This window comes from Bombus affinis, chromosome 17 (assembly GCF_024516045.1).
Source record: "Bombus affinis isolate iyBomAffi1 chromosome 17, iyBomAffi1.2, whole genome shotgun sequence".
Taxonomy (NCBI): Eukaryota; Metazoa; Arthropoda; class Insecta; order Hymenoptera; family Apidae; genus Bombus; species Bombus affinis.
In genome coordinates this window covers 1,172,076-1,198,033 of record NC_066360.1, presented here as the reverse complement: position 1 = coordinate 1,198,033, position 25,958 = coordinate 1,172,076, and the positions used below count along the sequence as shown (strand labels likewise).

Here is a 25,958-nt window from a genome sequence, read left to right as displayed (position 1 = left end):
GACTCTACACGAATCTCTATATATAGGCGGTTTTCGAACACGTTAAATCCAAACTGCGCGATACAATAGCTGATAAACGATTTTTCAATTACGAACGAGAGTTATGAATTCGCGGTGACCTTAATCGTTTCCTTTCAATAAGCAGCTGCTCGCACGTTAATATTCGCACTTCCTTTAGAACGGAACAACTTTTCGTTAACGGTTAACAGCGCTAACGGAGCTACGAATTATTGAAAACGATAAAAATTGTAGCTTTTCACGACTCTTCTAAAACTGTAATAAATCTAAGAGATTCTTGCATCTTTCGATGCCTGTCTTTTCCTTCCGCGTCAAAACAATCTCGATTAAATTTTTAGCACGCATACATGTAACTGACATAAACCTACAGAGCGCATTGTTCCAACTTTCATTACAGAGTCAGATAAAAAATTATAAAGTGCGACCCAATCAATTTGTCCACGCGTGTTTTTACGCGTCATCAAGTAAATTAATTTGTCTTACTTCTCAAAGAAACTCAAGTAGCTTGCTTTCATTTTCAGAAATTTATTCCGCTATAAAGAGTATCCGAATATTAATGCGAGCCACTGTATGTTTGCGTAACTTGTCACATTTCCTCCGGATGAAGAAGTCGTAAATTCTGAAAATTCATGGCGCTTTTTGGAATTTGATTTAACTGCAAATCTGTGTATCATTGTGCGTATAGAGAAAAATTATTCGCTGACCCCGACAACATCTTTCAAGCTCGTTAAAATCGGTCGAGTGTCCCTTATTATAAATGGTTATCAAGGAAGCTATCGCAGATATTGAGATTTATCTATAACATAAGATAAAGGGATGCCTGCTTTATACGCATGTAACATTTGGGAATGGTCCGTTTATCGATCGTTAATAAATGATGATAACCAATTTGCTAAACACGCGTTTGACGTTTTGCATTTTCTTTCAACATAATATGTACTATATAGCATTCGCTATAATTGTAATTTCGTCAAAGTTGAATGAAAAAATTAAAGAACGCACTTTTCAGGCGTAACGCCGCTTGAGCTATGCTTCTACAAACGGCGGCAATGGCTTATGAACATTTGCGCTTGAAGGGTTTGCAAAAGCACGCATGAACGCAAATACTCGTACAATTAAACGATGTTCTGTAAAAACAATTTTTATCTTACTTGCACAATCTGATCAGCATAAGAATGTAGACAATTGAACAAATGTTGTCCCAGAGATATGTCTGGTACTTCTGTTGTTGGTGGACCATGAAGTATGTTATCTTGTATCTTCATTTTTTTCAGATGAAGCTACCTGTAACGATAAAAATGCAAATGAATTCCAGTTGCTGCTAAATGGAATGGCGCAGGTATTGCTTATTTCATTATGAAGTGATTTCATTTTAATTGCCTATTTTTACTTTTACTAGGGAGAAAAAGCCTACAATATTTTAGTTAATTTAGCAAGAAAAACGTAAATTGTATACCTTATTAAGATATGGAAGAATGGATGGGAAGATTGATCGGTAAAGTACATATTATTTATTGCACGATATATAATGTTTATACACCGCCTCAAACGATAGATGAGATTTTTCTTTAAAATTTTCCACAGCAATTTTAAATGCACATCTTGTTATAGATTTGACTAAGGCACGTATATGCGTACATATACATATGTGTACAGGATGGTCGACACAATTGTTTCAGATTATAACTCCATCACCGGTGCGGTTAGAGAAAAATGTCAAAGGAGAAAGATGAATGGTTCAAAGCGTACTACGTCCGTAAAGCCATGTTTCCTCGGAAGTGTAATGACGTATGTGCTATCAACGACTGCATTATTTTTTGAAATGTAAGAGCATACCTTTTCACATCGATACATTCCTCTCGCCATTCCACGTGAAAGAGTATTGGTATAATCGTAAAAACTATCGCAATGAATGAAATTAAAATAGTCGTAAAAGCAAACGTAAAAAAGTGATTAGTTATCGAGATATTTGAAACAAATATCTTTATCGAAGACGACGGTGAAAAATTTCGTAATTGTCGATATTGATGCGCGTATTCCTATCAAAAAACAGATACGTATTTCTTTGTTCAAAAGATAGGATTTCGATAAATCCTCTAAATTCTGGAGAGAATGTGAAAGAACGGATAATACTGCAAGGCATTAGGTGCAACAGGTCGGAGATCGTCTTGACCCGTTGTTTATTTTGACAAGGACTGACATAATTTTTCGAAATGTTTATACGGTGTAATAGAGAAGCGTTTAAGCATCTTCTTCGATAAAAATATTTTTTCTTTAATATCTCGAAAACTAATAACTTTTTCATCATTATGCCCTCGATACTTTTTGCAAAAAAAGCGTGTATTTCAGAAAATAATGCAGTTGTTGATTGCACATGCATCGTTCCACTTCTAAAAAAGTACCTTAATTTTACAATTGTAGTACTTTTCAAAACATTCATCTTTCTCCTTTGACATTTTTTCTGTAACTGTATAGGTAACGAATTTATGGTATTATAGGTAACAATTATGGGAACCATTCTATATATTTCTTATTGTAATTATCGTTACTATCATCTTTTTGCGTCTGAATAGAGAAAACGATTTATTACGATCGTGTTGGAATGTCCTTGACTAAGATTTTTGTAAATATAAATAATATAATGAACATAGTTTGAAGTTATCTCATATAAGTTTGAGACTACTTATTCACGAGATATTTGAATTTGCAATATATTTGATTATTTAGTCAATACCAAGTCGAAATGAAATTTTACATTACATAAATAGTGGACTACGATACCGTTTACCATTTTCCATTTTTTTATTAACATTCATGTTTTTAGCATCAACCTAAAACGAACTATGTTTAGTCTCTCCTTTTTCAAATAGAAAATAAGCGATTTAAATCTCAAATAACTTTATCGAAGATTGGAGAAGTTTGAATTGCGTTAAGAGAGAATTTATTAAAATTTGATTGCTGAAGACTTATTAACAACATGGAAGCAAGTATTTCAATAAATTAACCGTGATAAAGTAGCAACTGAACGTTGCATATTATATACATTGCAATTACTTATTAAATAAATTGGTTCTTTAAATTGATTTATATCTTAAACAAATAGCAATTCCTAGAAAGAGTATAATCGTTGAGATTAACTGTTTTACGTAGCTTGGGATTGGTTGTGCATCGAATCATTTCCTTTCTTTTTTTTTCGTTTCGTGTCAGCCTCAGAAGATAGTTCTTAGGTGAACTTGACAAGATTCAACGTTACTCTCAAATTTCGAAGAAAACTAATTTGAAGTAGAAAAAATCTATCGTGTAAGACATGGTTGTAGAGAAATTGTTGATAAAAGATGCACTTTAACACGTGGATCCGAAAAAAGAAGGATTTAGTTTTATTTTTCCTTCTGAAATAGGAATTTATTAATTTCTGTAAAATTGTCCACGTAAAAATAGATTTACGTGCAAATTTTCAGATGCTACGCAGAGCAACAGACGTAACAACGTCACACAATAAGTACGTTACGACATTTCAACGGGAATGATTCATTGAAATACACCAGTTTCTTTAATTAAAGCTAAGCTTGTTACGAAAAATATAATGTATAATTGTTTCAAATTCGCAGTATTAAATTCAAGTCGTATTAATTATCCGAAAGATATTGAAGATAGGATATCAAATGATATAATAATATTAAATAATAATAGTCTCGTGTATGTCACCGTTGCCCACCGTAATAATCGATCTGATAAATTACAGTAATCGTTTCCATCATCGAAGACAGGGAACTTCACCAAGACGGCTGATTGGTTCGGCGACGGTATTAACTTGAACTTCTACAACTGATTGCACGATAGTACGATAGAACCCAACGTATATTGGAACTGTGGGAGGATTTGTGAATTTTGGATAGTAATGATCGCATTTCCTGAAATCGATTATTCCAGAAGATAGTTGACAGGTTGGTCGATTAAATATAATTCATCGTTCGCACAAAAGATCCTGTCTAGTTTTGTTGATATCACTAAATAATAGTTATGTTTTGATTCTTATTTCCAACGAATTCTATTTATCCCTGTGACGAAATTATTTCTACGGATCAAGCATCATGCTAAATTTATAACAGCAAATTAACAACAAATTTAAGACTTATTGAACTTTTCGCAATATATAATAGCGAAAAGATTTCAAATTATGTATCGAAGGGATTATATCTGTTAAGTAAATAAGATACATCCATTATCCATTATATGAATAAAAATTATTTAAAGAAATATCAAGTGTTGTATGGTGAATTACTACATATTTTACAACACGTTGGAAATGTCGATTTCTTCATAACGTCATAAGTATATATGTAGCACACGCTGCTGCAGCGAATGTTATTTAGCTAAGAGTTAAATACAAAACTGCGACGCTTATAATATTAAGTTATCACGCAGCTGAGCAACGGCGAAAAGTCGGATAAATTGGAAGGAAAGCTCGATATCACGACGGAAACGTCTCATTGACAAATTGTTTTCCTTCGGTATCGACTTGGCGTGGCCTATAGGGAACACGAGCGAAAGGCGGAAAAATATTTTTGTTTTCACGTCGTAGAAATGGAACGATACGATTTTACTTTGACACAAGCGGCAGAATCGATTCACTCTACGGAACAGAGACTAATAGAAATTAATTACTTTCACGATTAACGGTTATAAACGATTTACGATTGGGTCAAGTTATGTAGAAATCTACCAACCTTTAAAATTACAAAAAATTAGTTCGACTTAAGTATAAATTAAAAATATATAATAGCTAAATAAACAAAGGATAACTTAAAGTTATATATATTACGGATACCACAATTTTGTGATCTTTACTTAAATAGTCTCGAGACTCAAGGTCAAACTCTTTTTATCGCATATTCTACTCATCACGAGGATCAAAAGTCTCCAATCTCGATGTAACTTTTCTACATATATATAAAACTGACATTATTTATAATACATTTACACCTCGCAGTTAGATGCAGGATAAATAGTATCGATCGTCGTCCGTAGATACCACGGATACGCTGTTTGATGTTCCGTATTTCTCTTTCTTTCTTTCCTCTTGCTTAAGCGACATAGGACTTGCATTTCTACATATTCCAACTTTGTACTGTTATGCCGCGGCAAGAGGAAAGGTCTAAGATTCCGGCTAAGAAAAGTAAGCGGTCGAGTTATTTTTCACAAGATCATAAAGGCGTTTACCGGTCAGCAGCACGGGGAGAACAGCCCCGAGGCACCGCGATATAGCATTTTTTATCACATAGCAAAAGGAACCGGTTGAATCAGCTCCTGGAACCCTTATCGATCTGTCAGTGCTAGCCATCAATTCGAAGAATCGTCAGTTCAAGAAGCGGATGTACTTAACACTGTGTTTTGGCTCCGCCAGTGTATCGCCCATTCGCCTAACAATACGGTTACGCGTTATTTTACTGTTCAATGGAGATAATCCGACCACCCGAATTCGACGAATAAGATGAATTGTTTAAAATAAGTATTTCAAATAAATATTACTAATCGTAAACTCGATGATAATTGTAAGTCAATGTGGTAATGATAACAGCTATTTAAATAACAAAAAATTCAAAAATTGTATCTAACCCCTATTCTAAAGCCATGTTGATATACAGGATCCGACTGAATAACGTGTAAAAGCAGCAACGATGTGATACATTGTGGAAAAATACAGAATCAATATATGAAATATAATATAAAAAATGTATTAGGTCATCCCATAAGTTCGTACCGTTTTTCGAGCGGTTATATACGTTAAGATTGTTTACATACCTTTCAGTTTCGTGAAAAAATGTAATCCCCCTCTCGTTGTACAACTTCTTCCCATTTTTCTGGTAGGGCCATTATTCTGCCTCGATAAAAGTTCTCTTGTTTTTTTTTTAAATATGAAATGTATACACAAAAGTCGGCACAAACTTATGGGATGACCTAATAATATAGGGCAAAATGTGAAGTAAAATTTGTTCATTCTCGGCTTAGTTTTCGAGAATATCGAGTTTAAAGATTTATCAAGTATACTTGAACGTTAAATCGTGACTGGATAGGACTAAATAACAGATACGAGATCAAACTACATGTGAGAATAAATAGAAAATGCGCGAAAGGAATAATATCTTGCGTCTTGTGAACAAATTTTAGTCTACATTTTCAATTTATTTGCACAAGTAGATCGACCTTCTGTCGCTTATTTAGTTCTGTACAGGCAAGAATTATCCGCGTTCAAGCCTATTTGATAAATTTGCAAACTCGATTTTCACGAAGATTAAGGGAGGAATGACGAAACATTATTCTATATTTTTTTATCTTTACATGTTATTCGACCGGAACCTTACGTATGTACGCAATGTTAAAGCCTTATTGTACAATATGCATCGAAGAGTTTATAAACCATTCTGTCCGACAATGACTAGTAAGGAGTACAGACAATATTAAAGTAATATAAGAATTTGAAACGGCCAGATTATCTCACGAGGACCTTTTAATTTTTAATCATTCTTAATCATTCAGTTCATTCACACAGAGTATCTAATGTCGTTAATAATAAAATTTACGTTTCTTCAATTCCGATACCTCTTATTTAGCTTCATACTAATTAATGAAATCCTGTCAGACTAAATACATAAGGTTTGACCTCCATTAACATTTAAGAATGTTTTAATATACATTTAATTTAACGACAAAGAGCTCGCACGTCGGTCTTTCTCGATACCTCTTATAACTTTGCGAATATTTATAATATCGTATAATATGAATAGGCTATCGATTATTTCTCTCCCGAATAAAGCATAGACAATCTATAAAAAATATTAATTATACTCGCTTATTGCTAACTAACGTCAATGCTGATTAACTATGTTACGGAATCAATTTCTGCAACAGCAGTTAATCTTTAAATCGACATCTTCAGATTCAGCGAATTCCAATTTACATGATCGGTGCAAGATCTACAATTCAAATTGCAGAGTTTCGGTTTAAAACAAGAATGGAGGAGGAACTTGTGAATATTGATAGAAAGTGACGAAACATCTGCATAATTAGTTAATTATCAAGATAATAGCAATTGACGATGGATACGATCAAATAACCATAAAAACATTTCTTATCCGTATTCTCACTTTCCATCGTCATTAATGTGATCCGTAGGTGCTTGCATTTAAAAGAAATTCCATAGCTTATTTGAAGTAAGGAGAACTTTTAGACTATGTTCAATACCGTAAATTGTTGTTACCTGTGTCAAAGGAATAAGTATAACGTTCGTTATTCGGTATTAATTGGTAAAGTGTAAATTAATTTACTAAAATTATCAAAGTATTTTAGGAATAACCGTGTGTTAAAATTACTGAACAATCTGAAAACTGTTGCTACTATGTAGCACAGCAGAGTGCTCCTTATCCGAACACCCATTAGCCGAATACTCAGATAGTCCAATGTTCATCTAGCAACAGATGCATTTTTCCGTTTCAAATATGTACAGGATAAATAGAATTTATATGACCCGACTACCATAACCTGATTCTCCGCACTCTCGGTTCGGCGAAGGTTGACCTAGACCTTGAAAATCTGGGTCAGAAGGTCAAACTTTTTTATCCTTTTATATGTTTATTTTATAAATTAATTTACTTGTTAATATTTGTATTATATTTGCAAGAAAAACCATAGCAGTTGAGCCTTTCTCTCGGAGAATGATATTAAAGTTCCATTGGGTGCGGAATGTTTTTGTTTAGGTGTATGCTAATGATAAAGTTAAGTCATTCGCGCGTTATTTCGTGCCTGTTAAACATATTAGTATTCCTTGACAACATACAGGATGCTGCATTTCTCTCTGATATCCTATTGAAAATCCTTCAAATATTCCATCAGTAAAATGATGAAACGCGAGGTAGAAATCCGTTCTTGGAAGTCGGAATGCTGAGAAATCGCTGTTTAGGTTCAGTCGGAGTGGATGCGAGATTGGATTGAAGATCTGTGCACGATATATAGGAAACGCGATTCCCAAATAGTGTGGTCAGAACGGCGTGCAAATTTTTTAGCAAAAATTTGCTTATTGTCGAGTTCAACGATAAATATCAATGATTATACGTAAGGCGCATGTAAAATTATTTTCTGATTTTGTATATTTATAGCCCTATCCAGATGTCACGGGAATTAGTTTTTAAGATACGAGAAGTAAAGATAAAAGATATTGCGCATTTTTTTTTTTTTTTTTTTTTTAATAGAAAAGAACTAAAAATTTATTCTTTTAAATCGCAGAGATATATTAACTTTCCAGAAATAAATAAATTATACATTCTACGGTGATTATCACACCTGCGTGGTTGTAAAGTCTTCGTATCGTCCTGTTTATTGCTGTTATTTTGAGTATCGCAACTTTTTGATTTTTGAATAAATATGTGTATTTATACCTATGGTTTTAAGGTAATTGGAAAATTTTTTTGTTGTGATATCTGTGACGTATATGACTATGAGTACTATTATCATTCTTTTTTCTTGTTCTTCTTGTGTAATGTTTGCGTCGTTTGGTATTACAACGATTACGGTCGGTTAGGTAGGTTTTCTTCTCCCTTTTTATGTACAAATACGGTGTCTGGTCTGTTACATACAATTGTTTTAACATTGTTTTACACGTAACTGATGTGTATTGTTTTGTCACGGCATAATTTGTAACTTTCGCTTTCAAATAAGTTTTCGGGTTTTTATTTAGAGTATGTAGTGTATGTTTGTGTTAAGTGATATTCTATTGCGAGTTCTTGACCTGAGATTCTTGCCGTTCTATTAATATTACTATTACGCGTTATATTGTCATTAGTTTGAAATTTAAAATTACATTATCTTTTCTCACAGTTTTCATTACTTTTCTTATAGTTACCTTTCAAACGTTTCTAACAAAAGCAAAAAATATTTCTATCAACGAATTACTGTAATTCTCTTTTAATATAAATTTATCGTAAAGTAGATAGCAAGTATTTGGTAAGTAAAACACAATTCCAGAGACAAACAATTTTCTGAGCAAGAAAATGATAAAACGTAAAAGGTTTCAACTGTAATATTTCATTCATATTTATAATTTCTTCATTATTGTTAAATAATTTATGTATTTTTTTGTTCCCTATCAGGCATCTGCTGCACAACTTTCATGGAGTTTCAGCGTTGGCCATTGCAGAAAATCTAATGTCCTTTGCTATGCAAAACATCTGTTTAACAGTCGCTAACTTTTCCTGTAAATTACGAGCAAAGGGAGTCAAGTTTTATAGACGTAGTAATCAAATCAGAACTTAAAAGCTGATTAATTCAACTCTAAAACTTTCTTTATCCAATTATGACTAGTTTAAGCTAAGAATGTTGGACTAAGTGCCACTAATATGTTAGTATCAAACGATCCATACGGTGTCCGACAAAGATGATGTCTGCTAAGGAAAACTCAACTCCTTTTCATTATGGAGAGCGTAACGCAATCTTTTTTTCTCTATTTACGGTCATGTAACGAAAAATGTTTTGAAAACAATAATGGAAATAATAATATTTCACTCTTTGATACGCAAAGAGAGAAATACTACGGCATGTAGAATCATATATTCAGGCACTCTAATAAGTAAGGTAGAATGTTGTGTTGCGAAAGGCGGTGTGCAATTTGAACAAGTGTTAAAATAATGCACTTTTTGAATTTGTCGTAAAATCTTCCGCAATTTTATATAAAAAAAAAACATATGGACTATTTATGTTACTCAAGCAGTGCTTGGTTTCGCTATGAAAATAAAGCGTATTCAGAATCTTTTTATCATCGTTCGCAGTACACTCGACACACTTTTTTTATCGCATGGTCCCAAATGGTAGAAAAATTGTAAATCGCGTTACGCGGAGCAGCCTGTATTTCTTACATATAATTAACTTAAATGTAAATTTACAGACTGTATTTTGATCAAAACAGAGTTTGATTTAATTTTTAGAAAGTTATTCTGCTTTAAAGAGTGTTCGAATATAAATGTGATCGACCGTATGTAATCCGATTATTAAATCGATAAAGGATATATTGTAAGTTGGTAAACACTTTATGTCAAATTTGCTTGCTTAAATCAAATTTGTTGAATATTTATAACGTACTTATAAACACGAAGTTTCTAAAAATATTCATAACATACTCGTAAACAGAAAACAAAATTTAAGCTGTCGTTAACAATTTTTATATTCTATTTATTCTAAACAGAAACAGTACGTCTAGTAATCAGGTAGAAATTGATGTAACACGATGTATTTGTCTGTCATTGGTGAGCACAAATACTAATTTACATAACCAACAGCAAGAACAACGTGTATATTAAAATTAATATTGCGTTAAAGGTGATGTTAAATTTTGTATGTAAGTGGAATTTTGTATACCAAATGAAGAGATAGATGCGATAGATTCCTCGTGCAACGCGATGTGATTGGGGCTGCAGGTACATGTTATTGAGTAATTAAAGCGTGTGTCACGATAATCTGACTAGCAATGTTTCGAATATTCACGCACAGTAACAGTGACCAGAGGAATAGGTGAGAATGTGTTCTCGGAAATCACTGAACTGCCTGACTAGGAGTCGGTGTTCGGGGTTAGTTGCCGGAGGTAGGTTCGCTGCTAGGAGTAGATGGACCGGGGTATGAGAGCGCGTGCCACTCTGATTGTGGCGGCCATACTGGGACACACGAGCCACATACCGACGATTCTTGGTTTCATGCGGCGTGCCTAGACACCCTGAGAATACTTATGACTTGCTGAAGCGGTGCGGCTTGGCTTCCCGTCTAACTAAGGACGTCGTTTAAAAAACTGCTTACTTTTATGTAAAAAGGTATTTACTAGCTTTAAACCTAACGATTAACGAACAGTCTCGCCTGGTTCGTCGAAAGTTTGCTTCGCGTAATATGTAATATCAAGTTGAAGATTCAATATCGTCAACGATTTATATGTTGTCTCGCAGATTACGTATACGTAGCAAAGAAAATGCAAGACAGGCAATTTCCCAAACGATGGATTGATCGCGGTGGAGAATTTCTATGGCCATCACGCTCATCAGATCTAAAGCTGCTAGGCTTCTTTCCGTGGTAGACGTTAAAGAACATAGTGTACCGAGGACAACACCGGAGAATACGGAACAACGAATTCGTAAAGTATCACCGGTTCGTTAATAAATTGCATCTTTGTAGCAATGTCAATGGATAATGACAGCAATGTGAATGGAGACAACCAGAGTGCGATAAAATGAAAAATATCGAGTATAGTAGTAGGAGTATTTGTCATTTCTTCGGTGGAGTAATTTCGACGAACGCCACGAGTAAAAGGCTCAGATCGAATAATATTAAGCATCAACTTTTCGTGTGCCGAGATGCGAGCACAAAGAAATATTTTCTATGCGTGCATTACAGCGGAAAAATTCAATTTCACTTTTAAAAATTCATCTCGAGACTTCTGTTCGATGCCAGGTTTTTAAAATCTGGTGCTGGTGCGCGGTTCGTGTGCATTAATTTGCGCAACAAAGAGCTTTTATAACATGTTGGGGTGAGTTTAAAGGTTGGAAGAGATCGCATGCAAAAAGCTTCCGTTCTTGTTACATAAGCCGGTTTTAACTAACTTCTCGGTACACTAACTATGCCCTATGTATAAATTTCTGTTCAATCAGAGAGGCGCACACTTCTTCACGTAGCAAACTTTCATTTCAGAAAATGTTTACAGGCGGTTAAATATAAATTTAAATACAAGAAAATCTCGCAGAGCTTCAGCCTGAATGAAATTTGCACAGACAGAAAGCAGGACTCGCAGTTCCGTTTGCTCGAAATTTTTAATTTTCTTTGCGCTAACGATTGCAGTGAATTGCGTGAAATTTACTAAATATAACTTGCCTACTTGGACACATTTTATCTTCTTTTGCGTAGAAAAGTCCTGAGTATATTTCTATGTAGAATTCTACATAAAATCAAAATTCTTCCTCGTGTGATAAGAAATGCCGAATAAATATTGATCAAAGAATCATTTGTTCCAAGGTTACAGGCGAACGAGCATTATTCGCTTCTACCACAAATGTTTCAAATTGCTATCATATATTTCAATACGATACAACGTATTCGAATACTATAATATGGCTTCCTTGGAGACCGCCGTATACGTACATTCGTAAAATTTACCATTGCATTCTACTTCTCAACGGAGAAAGTTTTCCATTTATTACTTCAATCTGTGTATCGTGTACCGGTAAATTGTAAATCCGTAAATGTACAGATAAATAAGTACTCATGTAAATATAAGCAAAAGTTTATAAATAAGTTTGAAAACTTACAATGGAAACAAGGGATTTCTTGGTTTATGTCCGTAAAACATGAACTTTACGTTTAGTCGAGTAATTACGATACTTGTGTTTAGAACGTTATACAATCTTTTCTGAGCAGTATATTTTCAACAATGTAATTTCTTTTGCTTGTAATAAATTATATACGGCTATATTGTTTTCCACTCCAATACCCTGTTAACGTTGAAATCGCCACGTTCCCGGAATCGACATTATCGAATTAACGGGAAGATAATTTATAAAGATTTATAAGTTATAAATCGTTACATGAATTTACAAGAAGAGAAATTGTTGCAATCATCGTCTTTTCTTAGTAAAGATTTAACTGTTGTTGGGATCTTCTTGATTAAAGGTAGTCCAAACTTGGAATTAACGCGAAAGTTAAATTATTTTTAATGAAACAAAAATGTGTGTCGTTTCCAAGATATTATTTGCTTATTCTATCTTACACAGTCGCTATTAACGATTTTTTCAGTCGGTATTATTTCATCATAAGCTAAAATGAGAAGAAAATTTGTCATAAAATATAATTAAAAATTTGATAATATTACAGTCGTATAATATCGTTAAATATCGTGTGTACTATGCTTTAGTTTTGAAAACAATTTAATAATGATAAAATAACATGGAAGGTGCCACTAATACTCTTGCTGACACGTTTCCAAGATTTTGTCACGCTTCCTGTATCTTGAGGTTAAACGATCCATGAAAGAGGACTAAGAGTATTATACAGGACTAAGAGTCGTTAGAAATAAATGATATAGAATGTAACGTAATACGTAATAACGTAAACAGATCATAAAATGTGTATATGTTTGTATCTAAACAACTGAGAAAATGATTAGAAATAAGTAGACGGATACGTTCGTAAATATTAGGTCATCCCATAAGTTCGTTCCGTTTTTCGAGCGGTTATATACGTTAAGATTGTTTACATACCTTTCAGTTTCATGAAAAAATATAATCCCCCTCTCGTTGTACAACTCCTTCCCATTTTTCAAGTGCATTGGTCCCTTATCGCCGTATGTTTATAAATCGACACATGAAATGTATATACAAAAGTCGGCACGAACTTATGGGATGACCTAATACAAGTAGAAAAATGAAAGTACATGACTTGAATATTGTTTATCTCGAGTATTTGTTCCAACCGATTTCGTGTCTTTCGTTTATGGCCTAATAAAATTAACGAAGGGTGACATCTTTCCCCAAACAACGTTTTCATGGAAGTCGCGAAGGGTGCGACAGAAGACAAGGGAATTACGATACGAAGGTAATAGCATCTGACATTCACGGATGTGAAATTTGATTCTCAGAATAGCGGTATTTAGCTTGTTCTTGACGACTTCACGAGGGTTAAACGGGTAAGGAAAGCGACTTACATAACATGTTACTGGCAAACTCTGTAATTTACCTATCCAGGCAAACTGTGCAATTTCACCGAGAACAATGGCTTATCTGTTGTGCTGCTTTTGCGTATGAAACGATACACTACTTAATTTGCTTCTCCGTAAAGATGACGCGTGCGATGCGATATGCGTCAGATCAATAACGTACAGTTACATTTCAATGTACTAAAAAATAATAATTAATAATTAAGCGATATAAGTACATACTGGAAAGAGGAGGAAGAAAGAAGTGATTTATGTGCGGATAGATTTGGGAATCTAGAACACTTAACAAGAGGCTGCAGGGAAACCGAAAGAGGTGTCAGGTTGGAAGATGTAGTGAGCGGAAGACAGGATAGAGGGATTGCGGGATAGCTGAAGAAGCTGCAAAAGGAAAGAAAAGGAGAAGCCAGGATATAAGCGGACCAAAGGGAGTCTTCGTGAACGTAAAAGGATGCAATAAGTAGCATAATTATTAGTCGGAGTAAATCGGAGCGTGCGAGGAAGAGAGAGTGAATGATTCAAGATCGCTGTGTAAATATAGATATTTGTAAACCAAGTTCAGTCGTTGGTTGTGAGGCCAAATAAATATATAAAGGATATTTGCTAAATGACGCATTAGCAATTTATCATAATTTTAACTTCCAGCGTATAATATGATTGCGATTTCTTGTTTTCATACAATTTGTATTTTACATGCGCTTAAAAAATGTACCGATATATACCAAAATATATGCTAGTTTAATCAATAATCTCAAACAGTTTGTAATAAAAAAATAGAGCATTGAAATGACACAATAACCGAGTAAAAAGATCATAAATCTTCACATACCTATCGAATGTCTAACTATACTGCCTAAACTTTACTTATTAGGAGAAAACCGCGGCATATTGATAAGATAACTATTCCTGTTTAAAAAACTAAATCTTGTCCTCAGCTTCAACAGCACATCTTCAACGTTTCTCAGGGACAATCGGTATTTTGATCTTGCAATCGCCTGCGACGAAAAGGTCGTTTTGCGATAGATATGCCATTTTAGAAATTACTGGAAATTCTGCCCTAATTCGAATCGTGTTTTACAAGTAAGTTGATTAATAACTCGGTGAATCGTTCTTGGTCCTTTGACGACGGACGACTGACATTTTTCATTTCACTGGTGTGCGAGTTGGGGAAATTTGCAATTCTGTCAGGCGATCCATAGTTTGAGAAACCCTGCTGTAAGCGAACAGAGCTGCCATTACGGCCGATGTTATACGCGTACTTCTGGGACAGTATGTTTCCGGGATGAAAAATTACCGGCGACATTGAAACGTCTCTGGCAATCGGGCTCAATTGTTCCATCTTCCGGTTCGTATTAACGTAAGGCCGCGACTTAACGGAATTAACGAGATCGTGTCTAGCTCGTAAAGGGCGGCAGAACGCGGCAGAACGCGGCAGAACGCGGCAGAACGCGGCAGAGCGCGGGGCGGAAGTGGCGGCGGTACGATGCAAACGCAGCGGCCCGCTCGAAGCACCGTCAGGATTTTGATAACATGTGACTTTATCTGGAATTCCCGAGCGCACAGGTAGCCTGTTTACTTAAGATAATAGCAAAGCGGAGTGGCTGGCTGAACGTAGATGGAAGGCTGGCGAGGGGAAGGCGAAAGGAAATTTCAGCAGGCAATGTCGAGTCTCTGGGAGGAGGGCAGACGAAGAGAAACGAGGAAAGAACGCGACGAGTCGAATGCTCGGGGAGGGATAGGATCTCGGGCGAGCGACGATAGAGGAGCAGAGCAGCCGAAGAAGGGAATCCCGAAGAGGAGAGGAACAGTAGCTGGAGGGTTGCTTTGCCGCAGAGACGGAAGCGGCTAAGGATAAAAGCGGAAGAGTGAAATAGAGGGGGTGAGATTCTCTCTCAGCCGGGCTACAAGAACTTCATTTTCCGAGCCATTACGCCCCGTCCCACTGCGCTACCCTGCAAACCCCTTTACCCCCTTAAATTAATTTATATCGAAATTTTAAATGACATTCATCGGGTCGAACAATAAATAACACTACCAGCCGAGGAAACGTAGTAACGTACAGCCACCTTCTCCAACCAGCCTTTTTCACACTTTCCACTCTCTCTTTTCCAAAAGTTCTTAGGAAAATTTTCTCAGCCACTTTTTCCGTACAATCCGCGAGCGGATGATAAATTCTACGAACGTAATTGATGTAAATGCGATCTGACGATACGGCAAGTTATATGCTCCAATTATATAACATACTGCTATTAATATGAATATTAAACGTGAATATAAAACGTGATTTATCTCTGCTTGTGTTTTCTTTCCTTTTTTATTTACCTCCTTCCTTAGTTGCATTTTGCCATACTTATCCATAGTAAAAGCTACTTATAGCTTGTTGCACTATGCACACACTTTCATTTATTCGTTCATTTAGCTTTCCATTGGAGCTAGCTATCCGATTTTTATTGGTTTGTCGTTGTAACGAGGATATCCACCGCATGTTTTTTTTTTTTAAGCTTCTTGGTCCTGTTCTGTATCTTTTTTGTAATGTTTTAGCGTGTTATTTGAATAAGAGTCTATCGTCAACTTTTGTTGATAATTGAGAAAGTGGGATCTCTAACTATGAATTCTGTAAAGTATAACGTACGATTAATCGATTGAAATGCTTATAACGTAAAATAAGCGAAACAGATAATTAACATTTACCTAGAATTATATCCTTGAAATTGAATCCTTTAGAAATCACTTGGAAAATGAACGATATTTTTCATGGCATGAAATATTATTAAGTTGTACGTTTTAGCTATAACGTTAAGTAAAATAATGGAAAGAAAGGTCTGTGTTCATTCAGTCAGAAGATCGGTAACAGAAACGTATTGCAAATGCAGATACGGTTGAGTAAAATTTTAACAACCTGGCACGGTAATGGTCGCTTTTATAATAATCATCGCGATATTCCACGGAATTGGTCCTTTTCCTCGTGGATGTCGGTTTCCACTTTTAGCTTGAATGAATTCCATCTCTTTCTCTATACCGCTTCTATGTTTCAGTCAAGCAAATTTGCACGATTTGCTGTTTCAATAAACTCGAAATGGAGACCAGTAAAGTTGCACGCGATAGAAATCTTCAATGTTTCTCTCCCGATTACTTTAAATATGTTATTTCAGATATTAATTAAAAGAGAGCTTTTGCTTATTAGCACAAAAATGTGGACGTAATTATGCGTTTATTTAAAGGCAAATCGTTGTTTAAAGCAAAGTCTGTCATTTCTATATGTCGTAATCGTAAATTTATACATATTTATATAGGATGTCTCATTTTGATCGATCCGCGCAAATATCTTCCAAACTGTAGCTTATTCAAAAATTCCAATCAAGATACATTGACACCATTCGATGCACTTTTTAATTCTCTACGAAGAAAAAGTATTAAAGTACTTTTATCGAAAAATGATTAGCTTAGATTAGATATTTTAACTTTAATCTTGTAAAACTTATCGGATGAAAGACAAGGAAGGACAATGCAGTGCTGTTATGATTACGTATCCACTGAATCTTTGAAATTAAGCAGCTTCAGATACAAGTCCTTAATATCCTTTTGCAGAAAATTAAGAACCACACCTTAAAATTAGGTTGGCTTTGAGATCGGTTAGACTTTTGGTTTTGGAACAGAACATTTTTCTTCCCATTTTGGAGGAAACCTAATCGATCACTTTCTAAGGATCGCCCTGTATATATGTAAGCATCTTATACCATAAAGGCGGATTTCACGCGATGATACGTGTCGTATATCGCAATACGCTTATAATAGATACTGAATATACATGTGTAGTAACGCATACCAATGGCAGCGTTCGCACGACGATTCTCGACAGATATAGTACCGCGATACTGATTTCCTGTATCCCGAGATCCTCGGCCGCTAGCTATACTTTTCCTATGAAATCAGCAGACGAAACATTGGAACAAATCGTGTCATTCACACGGCAAATACATGGCACGGTAAAACTCGGTTTATATAAACCTGCCGGGGTTAGGTTGATCCATATGACCGGGTCGTCCACTTAATACGATTCCGCCTATGATTTTCCGTTCAGTTAGTAGGAGTCCATGTTCGTGCAAGGGGATCCAGGAGACATTTGCTCTCAAATACATAACGTTGCAAATTTGCATCGACCGCGAAGATGAGAATGCGTCACATAACGCGTGCCAGTACTGTTCACATTTTACTGCGAGACATTCGTACAAGTGGATCGACGCTCGGCTAAAGTTCGATTAATCAGGCACTATTAAAATTTCGTTTGTTCAAACAGAGTTCATATGAATGGAGTTTCGTTGTATCGTATCCATCCTTCGGCATTTGTTCCATAAATTTCATGATTTTGCAATTTTTACAATGTGCGTCTAATTTTTATAGGTGATAAGTTTTGGTGCATAGTTGACTCTATTATTGTAAAAAGTTGAACAACAAAAGTAGCAAACTATTGAATGTCGGCAAGAAATTATGATATATGTATGTAAAGTAATGACTCTTAATATTTTAGGCTTCCTTCTTTGCTCTGCATAATTGTCAAAGTATCATTTATCGTCTTAGTATATCTTCAACGAAATTTTACCTAATTTATAACCCTGTGACACTTTCAAATTGTCTTTATTTTTTCCATAAACATCTTTTACTAATTCTACTCGATTATTTTCAATTATAATGACATTCAGGGATTTCTTTAGCAATTCTAAAGTACTTCCCCTAAATTCCTTTGCCAATCTAGTCTCTTACATGTTTTGTTGCATAAACCTGTTGCGTTATCCTGTTGAAACGTTAAATCTTCACGCGTGATTGTAAGTCTGTATCCGATCATAATAATGTTTTCTTTTCACTCGTTTTTCCTTTTAGTTCTTTCGTATAACGTCCAAATAGACAAAACTTTAAACTTGTCCATTGCGCACAGAACAGATTTTCATCCAAAACGGATGCTTGAGAGGAGAAGTTACTTTCAACTGAAAAATGATCGCAACAAATGATCGATACAAAAACAAATGAGATTATATTTCATTCTTAGATGTATCTCATACGCGTATCTTTCACTGTTTCACACGGCGATACATGTATTTTTTCGTGGAATCGTTATGTGTTGTACATTAAACCAGTTATTATATGTTTGTATGTAATAGAAGGAATAATTGCTGAATTATGCGAATGGATAATCGATGTCGTGTTACATCTGTCAGAATGTACATTTTAACCTTACATTTACTGAAAAACAGTATTTTCTTCTTATAATGTTGGACTTGTTGCAGATATGGATAAGATGGCAGTCACTTTAATAGCTCCGTTATTTTGGAGTTATGAGAAACTTTTATTTATAATTGTTTTTGAATGCACCTGCATTTATTTAAACGCAATCATATATCATAGAGAATCGAGACTTAGTGTATTAAAAAATATATAATAAATGTTATTACTGTCACATTATAAACCTCTTTATACTAAACAACTTTTGCTAACAAAGTTTCATCATAGCTCCAGGAACAACGGAGCTGTTCAAGCGTAAACTCTTATTGGATATTTCTTTTCCGCAGAGTACGATATTGATCTGATATTAATCCAAGATACTCATTTGATATTGAAATCTTAATTAAGAATCATAGTCATCGTTCCTCATAGCGAAACATGTCTCAAGTAACGGTTGAATGATTTAAAGAAGAGTGGTTACATTGTGGTGTTATTTTTCTCGTAGGTGAATGCGTAAAGAGTTACAGGAAGCATACGTTTTTCGATTGAAATATCGTAATTTAAACAATTAAATATTAAGAAATCGAAATTTTCTTATACAAGTGTTAGCTACGTTTAGCGGAATTGGAGCTTAAAACGATTGTGTTCTACGGTTCCATGAAATGTAAACAGTTGAGAAGTATTCAACCATCGACCTAATGTCAATATTTAGCTGCTGCAAATATTTATCCGCGTCATTTTTAGTATTATAAATATTTAGTTAATGTACAGTATCGCTTCGATATTAAGCACACAAAAGAAGAAAAAATAGATATGTTATCAGTTTATTCTGAAGTTAGAGTAATTGCAGCACGCATCAAACGATAGTATACGATGAGATTTCCTCATAAAATCTAACCGCCTGGTAATACTTTCAATAATGTTGTTAAACAATTTCGACAAATTGGAAACTTTTCAAAAACCGATTCGAAGTAAAACAGTGACGAACAATGGAAACGAAATTACAGTTTTGATCGCAGCTACATTGATCCGTCAATATGCTATCGCGAAATTGAAAGGCAATATGGAATTAGTCGGGCAAGCATCGTATAGTCGCGCATACTCCAAAGGCACAAAATTCATCCACAGCGTTGGTCAAAAGTTTTAAAGTTCACTGACAATGCTTTTTATCGTCATTTAAAATTTTGTGAATGTTGATTTAAGTAAATCGATCGTCAACATCGACAAAGCAAAGTGTTAACGTACGGTTTGGTATACTCAGAAATTATATTATATTATTGGGCCATATTTTAGGAATGTAACACTGGCCGGATCAAAGTATACGTGTTTTCTAAGAGAAATTTTATGCACATTATTGGAAGATTTGCCCGTTAAATATTCCTCGAAAAATGTGGATCCAACAAGACGCATGTCCTGCATATTGCGCATTAATGGGAGAAAATACATTGAATGGATTATTTCCAAATCATTGGATAGGAAGAGGCGATCCTACTAATTTTCCAGCTGAAGGATAAAGTCTGCGCATTAGGTCTAACTACAATGATCGCTAAATATTGCAAAATGTAACCCGGAATATTATACAAGATTATAGGGAAAAATGTTGCGTTGTTTGTCAAGCTTTATCATCGTGCAATGCGATTTTTTACAATCACTTTCAACGAAACTCTACTACCTTTCGGCATTAATTGGCTCCTCGTATCGTTCTTAACAAGGAAGTATCAAAGAATTATTAGTTCACGAAGAACTCGATACTTATCGCCAACTGTAACTATTTTTGAACGTTTACAACAAATATTCAAACATTTGACCACTACGTTTTAAGCATTTTTGCAGTCGTTTTCTTAAATATCCCATTACACTGTTCATTTATTCAGCACTCATACTCAAACAGTTCCTTTCAATTCGTTCTTTCGTGTCATTTGCTAGAATACAGGTTTCTATTCACAGTCCATTTTTGAGAAAAGTCCGCAAGAAAATGTGAAAGGGATTTAAGTCAGGTTTTAAAACCCTAACCCATTTTTCTTCACAAGTTGATGTTAAATATGTGTATCTCCGTATGGCGCGTGCGTTGCAAGCCGGTGCTCCATCCGGCTGATGCTACTCGTATTTCAGATGGTTTCGCGTCTCTGATGGAACATCACGTAGCAAATCGGGTAATGTGAATTCCAGGAAATACGGATATCGTTTAGCATTTAAAGTATTGTGGGGAAAGAAATACGGATCCATAAGACACGTATTAAGAATTCCACACCACACGTTGATGCATCTTACTTGATTGTTCGTATTTCTTGTAAGACGTGGATTTTCTGTAGCACGTCTACTTTAGAGTAGACGTGCTCGTTGTATCGATTAAAAATCCCATTACTAGCAAAAGTATTGATAAAAGTACATTCGTTTGTCCATGGAATTGTTTGCACAAAACGTTCACTTTGCCACTGTCTTGAGAAAAATCGGCAGAATTATATTCTACGAAACTCATCTCTCGCGTATAAAATATGCCACATGGAGCAATGATATTGGTCACAAATATCTTATAGATACCTACGTATTCCATTTTTGTTGCAACGTGTGGATAAACATTTTTATTAAAATATCTATGCAAGCACCGTAAATTAAATAGTGAACAGCTGAAAATTTCATTCGGATGACTTTATATTTTCAATGCAAACAAATTCATTATCGTAAAATATTTCGTAATATTGCCAATTGGTACATTATTTTCATGCTCATATCGTGTATTATCAATAGACTTCAGTCGCTATATCGTATTCAAATGCATCTTTTCTAATTTACCGACAGTAAATCGCTTTGTTTCGCGACTTACTTAAAATAGACTCACAACTAGCAAAATACAATGTCGAACAAGTAACGACATTTCGTGACAATATCATTATGATAGCTGATAATTCATTTCATTCTACATATTTAGTTTATTTTCTATCGTTCTATTATATTTTACATATTTCATATGTTTCTTTTCAATCGCTTAAGTAAATTTATTTGCCTTTCCACATTAAAACACTTTTCAATTCCTCTACTAACATTCTTTTGTTTTATCAACGTGTTCAAAGCACCTAATTCGTTTTCTTATTGTTTGGACTTCCACTTTTAATTTAGTAAAAAAATTGCATCGATTAGTTGTTTAGTTTCGTTTTTATCCCAATTTAAAAATGGAAGAACAAGACGCGCATATTAGACATATTTTATTGTATTATTTCCGAAAAGGCAGGAACGCATCGCAAGCGTGGCAAGCAAGAAAGGCAATGTCAAAATTGGTTTGCCAAATTTCGTTTCGGTAATTTTTCGCTGAAAAATGTTCAACGATCTGACCGTCCAGTTGAATTTGAGACCCATATCAGGGCCATTATCGATTCATATCGTCATAGCACAACGCGTGAGATTGCAAAGAAGCTCGATATATCTCATACATGCATTAAAAAAAACTTAAGACAGCTTGGCTATGTCAAGAAACTCGATTTATGGGTCCCTCATCAGCTTATTCGCTTATTCATGCGATTCGCTTCTGAAACGCAATGAAATTGATCCATTTCTGAAACGACTGATTATTGACGACCAAGAGTGGATAGTTTATAACAACGTTAATCAGAAAAAAATCGTGGATGATGCAAGATGAACCAGTCCAGATGACGCCAAAAGTTGAGATTCGCCAAAAAAGATTATGCTATCAGTTTGGTGGGATTATACAGGAATTCTGTACTTTGAACTTTTACCAAGAAACCAAACGATAAATTCGCCGAACAACTCGCCGAATCGAAGTTCAAGAAAAGCGGCCAGAATTGGCAAATCGTAAAGCTGTTGTTTTCCAGCATGATAATGCGAAGTACCACACATATTTGGTCACTTGCCAAAAATTATTGGAACTAGGTTCGGATGTGTTGTCTCATCCACCATATAGCCCTGACCTTGCGCCTTCAGTTTACCATTTATTTCGTTCCACGCAGAACTCCTTAAATGGTAAAATGTTTAACGATGCTGATGATGTAAAATCACGTTTAATTTAGTTTTTTGCTACCAAAATCAGAAGTTTTATGAACACAGAATTATGACACTGCCTGAAAGATGGCAAAAGGTCATCGACAAAAACGGACAATATCTAATCGAATAAAATTATATTTTTCCTTCGTATTTAAAATACGCAATCACTTAGTTGCCAACCCAATATTTCCATATTATTATATTTTTTAATCATCAACTTCGCCATAAATTATAGGTTCGAAACGCATAGAATAACTCTGCTCACATAGTGGAACACGACATCTGCATTCCTTATTACTAGTTGTGCAAAAACAGTATGACACAAAACATTACGCATTTGTATCGTGTACTTGAATACAAGTGAAACTATAAAATAATGGATATAGATAATATATAATATTATTATAGGAACGTGTATGGCCTATTTATCAAAGAGCATTTTATTAAATGCTCTTAAACTACAAAAAATAAGCATGTAGTATAGCTAATCTAATCGAAACACGATATGTGTTAAAGATGATGCTTGCTGTTTCAAGAAACGCAAAAAAAACTGCCATTACTTCTTACGTAATTGTTTCATAATATATATATATATGTATAATGTATAAGAATGCTGGCAACATATAATACATGAGAAATAACTATTTAGGCAAATATAACTTTTCAACAATATGGGGAATAGATTTACTTTGCTATTTATTACGACGTAATCCTAAATACAAGAATGTAAAAGTAAAGACAAACACGAGTATGCTAGAAAGTAATAGTTAATAATATAGTTAAACATCAGTATATAAATATCGTTCTCTGTATTCAGGAACATAGAACACATTTTTCTAATATCTTGAATATAAAAACTTTTTAGTAATTATGTAAATATAGGAAATGTTGCATTATGTCTTATCTGTTGTACGCCACATACATACTAGTAATAACAAAATTAGGATATATGTATATATACCTTTGCATATGTCCTAATGATAACCACGCACCATCTTTGTTTTTCAGCTACAGACAAAAGTACATTTGGTAGTATATGCGGAATGTTTACGATATATGGGGCCATCGTTTCTCTTGCAAATGGTAAGCTTTTGAATATAAGATTTTTTATAGTAAACACGATAGCAGTTACATGTATGAGAAAAATTGTTCAGACTGTTGACCTTGGCAACAAATTTCAAGCTCATTGAAATCGGGGAAGTGTACTTTTTTTCTATAATTACCGTAGTTTGGATTATTGTGAAATTTTAATTTATTCTGTTAATTATCGCATTTACTTTATTATGTTATGCCTAGTAACATATCTGATAAGAGATGTGATAGAAGATTCGTTGTTATTGATCATTGTTGCGAAGCAGGTCAAAGTTCATTGATATATGAACTTTTTGGGAACATTATCGCTTTTTGATAATATTTCCTTCTAAATGATTGTACAAAATCATTGGAATATTATCTGAAACTTATTGTCAGTTCAAATAAATCTCATGTCACGTAACCGGTATTTTGAAAATTGAACAATTAATTAACCGACTAGTTAAATATATTTTACACGGATAAAACAACATATTTAGTATAGCATAATGTATCTGCTTTTAAAAGTTTAAGATTATGAAGTAGTAATATGTACTAGTTGTATATATTTAATTATTATTATCTTTGTTCATTATAAAATCACTAATAATAATTGATAAGTTTGCAAAGATTTGACTTTCTGTCACACATTGTTATTTTATTTTTATAATATTAAATTCTAACAACACATTCTACATCATATTTTAATTAAATGCCATTTATATTAAAACCAGAATAATTATAATTAACGATATCGCAGCTAAAATTGATCGTTACTTGATCACGGAATCTAAGATTTCTGTTTCACTGGCATTTAATATGTGACACAACTAATTCTGTTATAATTTGTACAAAGTTATAAAAATTTATTAAAAACATAATTACCACAAATATTTTGTAACAGACGTACTTAATTTTGTTCTTATTCTTCTTATTATTATGTAAAACGTACGACACTTGTTAACTTGGATATAATTTGACGAATGAAAAGCTTGGCAATGTATCCACCGAGTTTACAACGAGAACTAAGCAATTCGCTCAACGAAAGGCAAAGATAAGTTGATATTCTATCTCGATGACTCGTTACGACCACAAAACTTTTTTTCTCCATTGTAAATATACAATGCTATCAGCCTAAACCAAATACTTAAATGCGTATATCTTCCGTTTTAAACAAAACATAGTTTTGTTGTATTTGTCGGTGTTTGTTGAATAGCGTTTTAGAGATAATTCTCGATGGTTTCGAGAGAATACTGTCGAGGAAAGGTAATAAATTATTTTAAACACTAGCTTTTATTCACTCGTTGTTCGAGTTTCGATAAATTATACAATCAGTCACAGAAGTGTATATACCCCTTGAATATAAAATATTGTATAAATGTATCCAAAAATATAAAATACAATGTTACAAAGTTACACACACCTGTTACATCTGCATAAAATCATAAAAAGATAAGAAGATTGTTATTATAACCCCTCTCCCACACATTATTATCATTATTAACACATTCTTAAATATCAGTAATGTCTTGCTACTTGCTTGTAGTTGAAAAAATCAAAGTTACAATAGAGTCTGCCTTATCCGAATTAATAGAAAGATTTACTTTAAAAAAAGTGTATAACCCATTCAAATCCCATATCTTTTTGGCTATCAAGTCACATAACTTTTTCAACAGAAGTAATTGCATAATAGTTGCGTCCTTTTTGTACTTGGAAACACGGAAACCCTTTCCTTTTTTTTTTTTTTTTTTTTTTTTTAATGCCTTCAGCATAAGAAAGCACCTCTCGGTTATTACTTTTGTTCGCTGTTTCCATTTGTATAAAATTATAATTATTATCGCCTTTATTGCGATTAAACCGTTTCATTACATCAACATATTTAAGATTTTTCTACTATTGCAGCAACTGAAGAATCTGCGAACTT

The 25,958-nt window shown here is 34.1% G+C and overlaps 1 protein-coding gene and 1 long non-coding RNA gene across 7 annotated transcripts in view; one reads left to right on the top strand and one right to left on the bottom strand.

Moving 5' to 3' along the window:
* LOC126926076 (uncharacterized) overlaps positions 1 to 25,958 on the bottom strand; it is a 77,694-nt gene that overhangs the window by 7,575 nt on the left and 44,161 nt on the right. For 2 of the 4 annotated variants that reach the window (XM_050742180.1, XM_050742183.1), the window contains exon 2: positions 1,170 to 1,302. In XM_050742180.1, coding sequence (XP_050598137.1) covers positions 1,170 to 1,283 — 114 coding nt within the window. In that variant the 5' untranslated portion in view covers positions 1,284 to 1,302. Of the gene's footprint in view, positions 1 to 1,169; positions 1,303 to 24,919; positions 25,062 to 25,958 lie in introns of those variants that run through there. The other 2 variants (XM_050742181.1, XM_050742184.1) reach the window with 2 other exon arrangements.
* On the top strand, positions 1,268 to 16,548 carry LOC126926112 (uncharacterized). 3 transcript variants are annotated; one of them, XR_007714279.1, is made up of 4 exons: positions 1,268 to 1,357; positions 1,418 to 3,962; positions 9,162 to 10,868; positions 10,998 to 16,548. It is a non-coding gene; the product is annotated as an uncharacterized LOC126926112 (long non-coding RNA). The 3 variants fall into 3 exon arrangements; XR_007714278.1 differs by having other exon boundaries at positions 1,296 to 1,513; positions 3,761 to 3,962; XR_007714277.1 differs by having other exon boundaries at positions 1,296 to 3,962.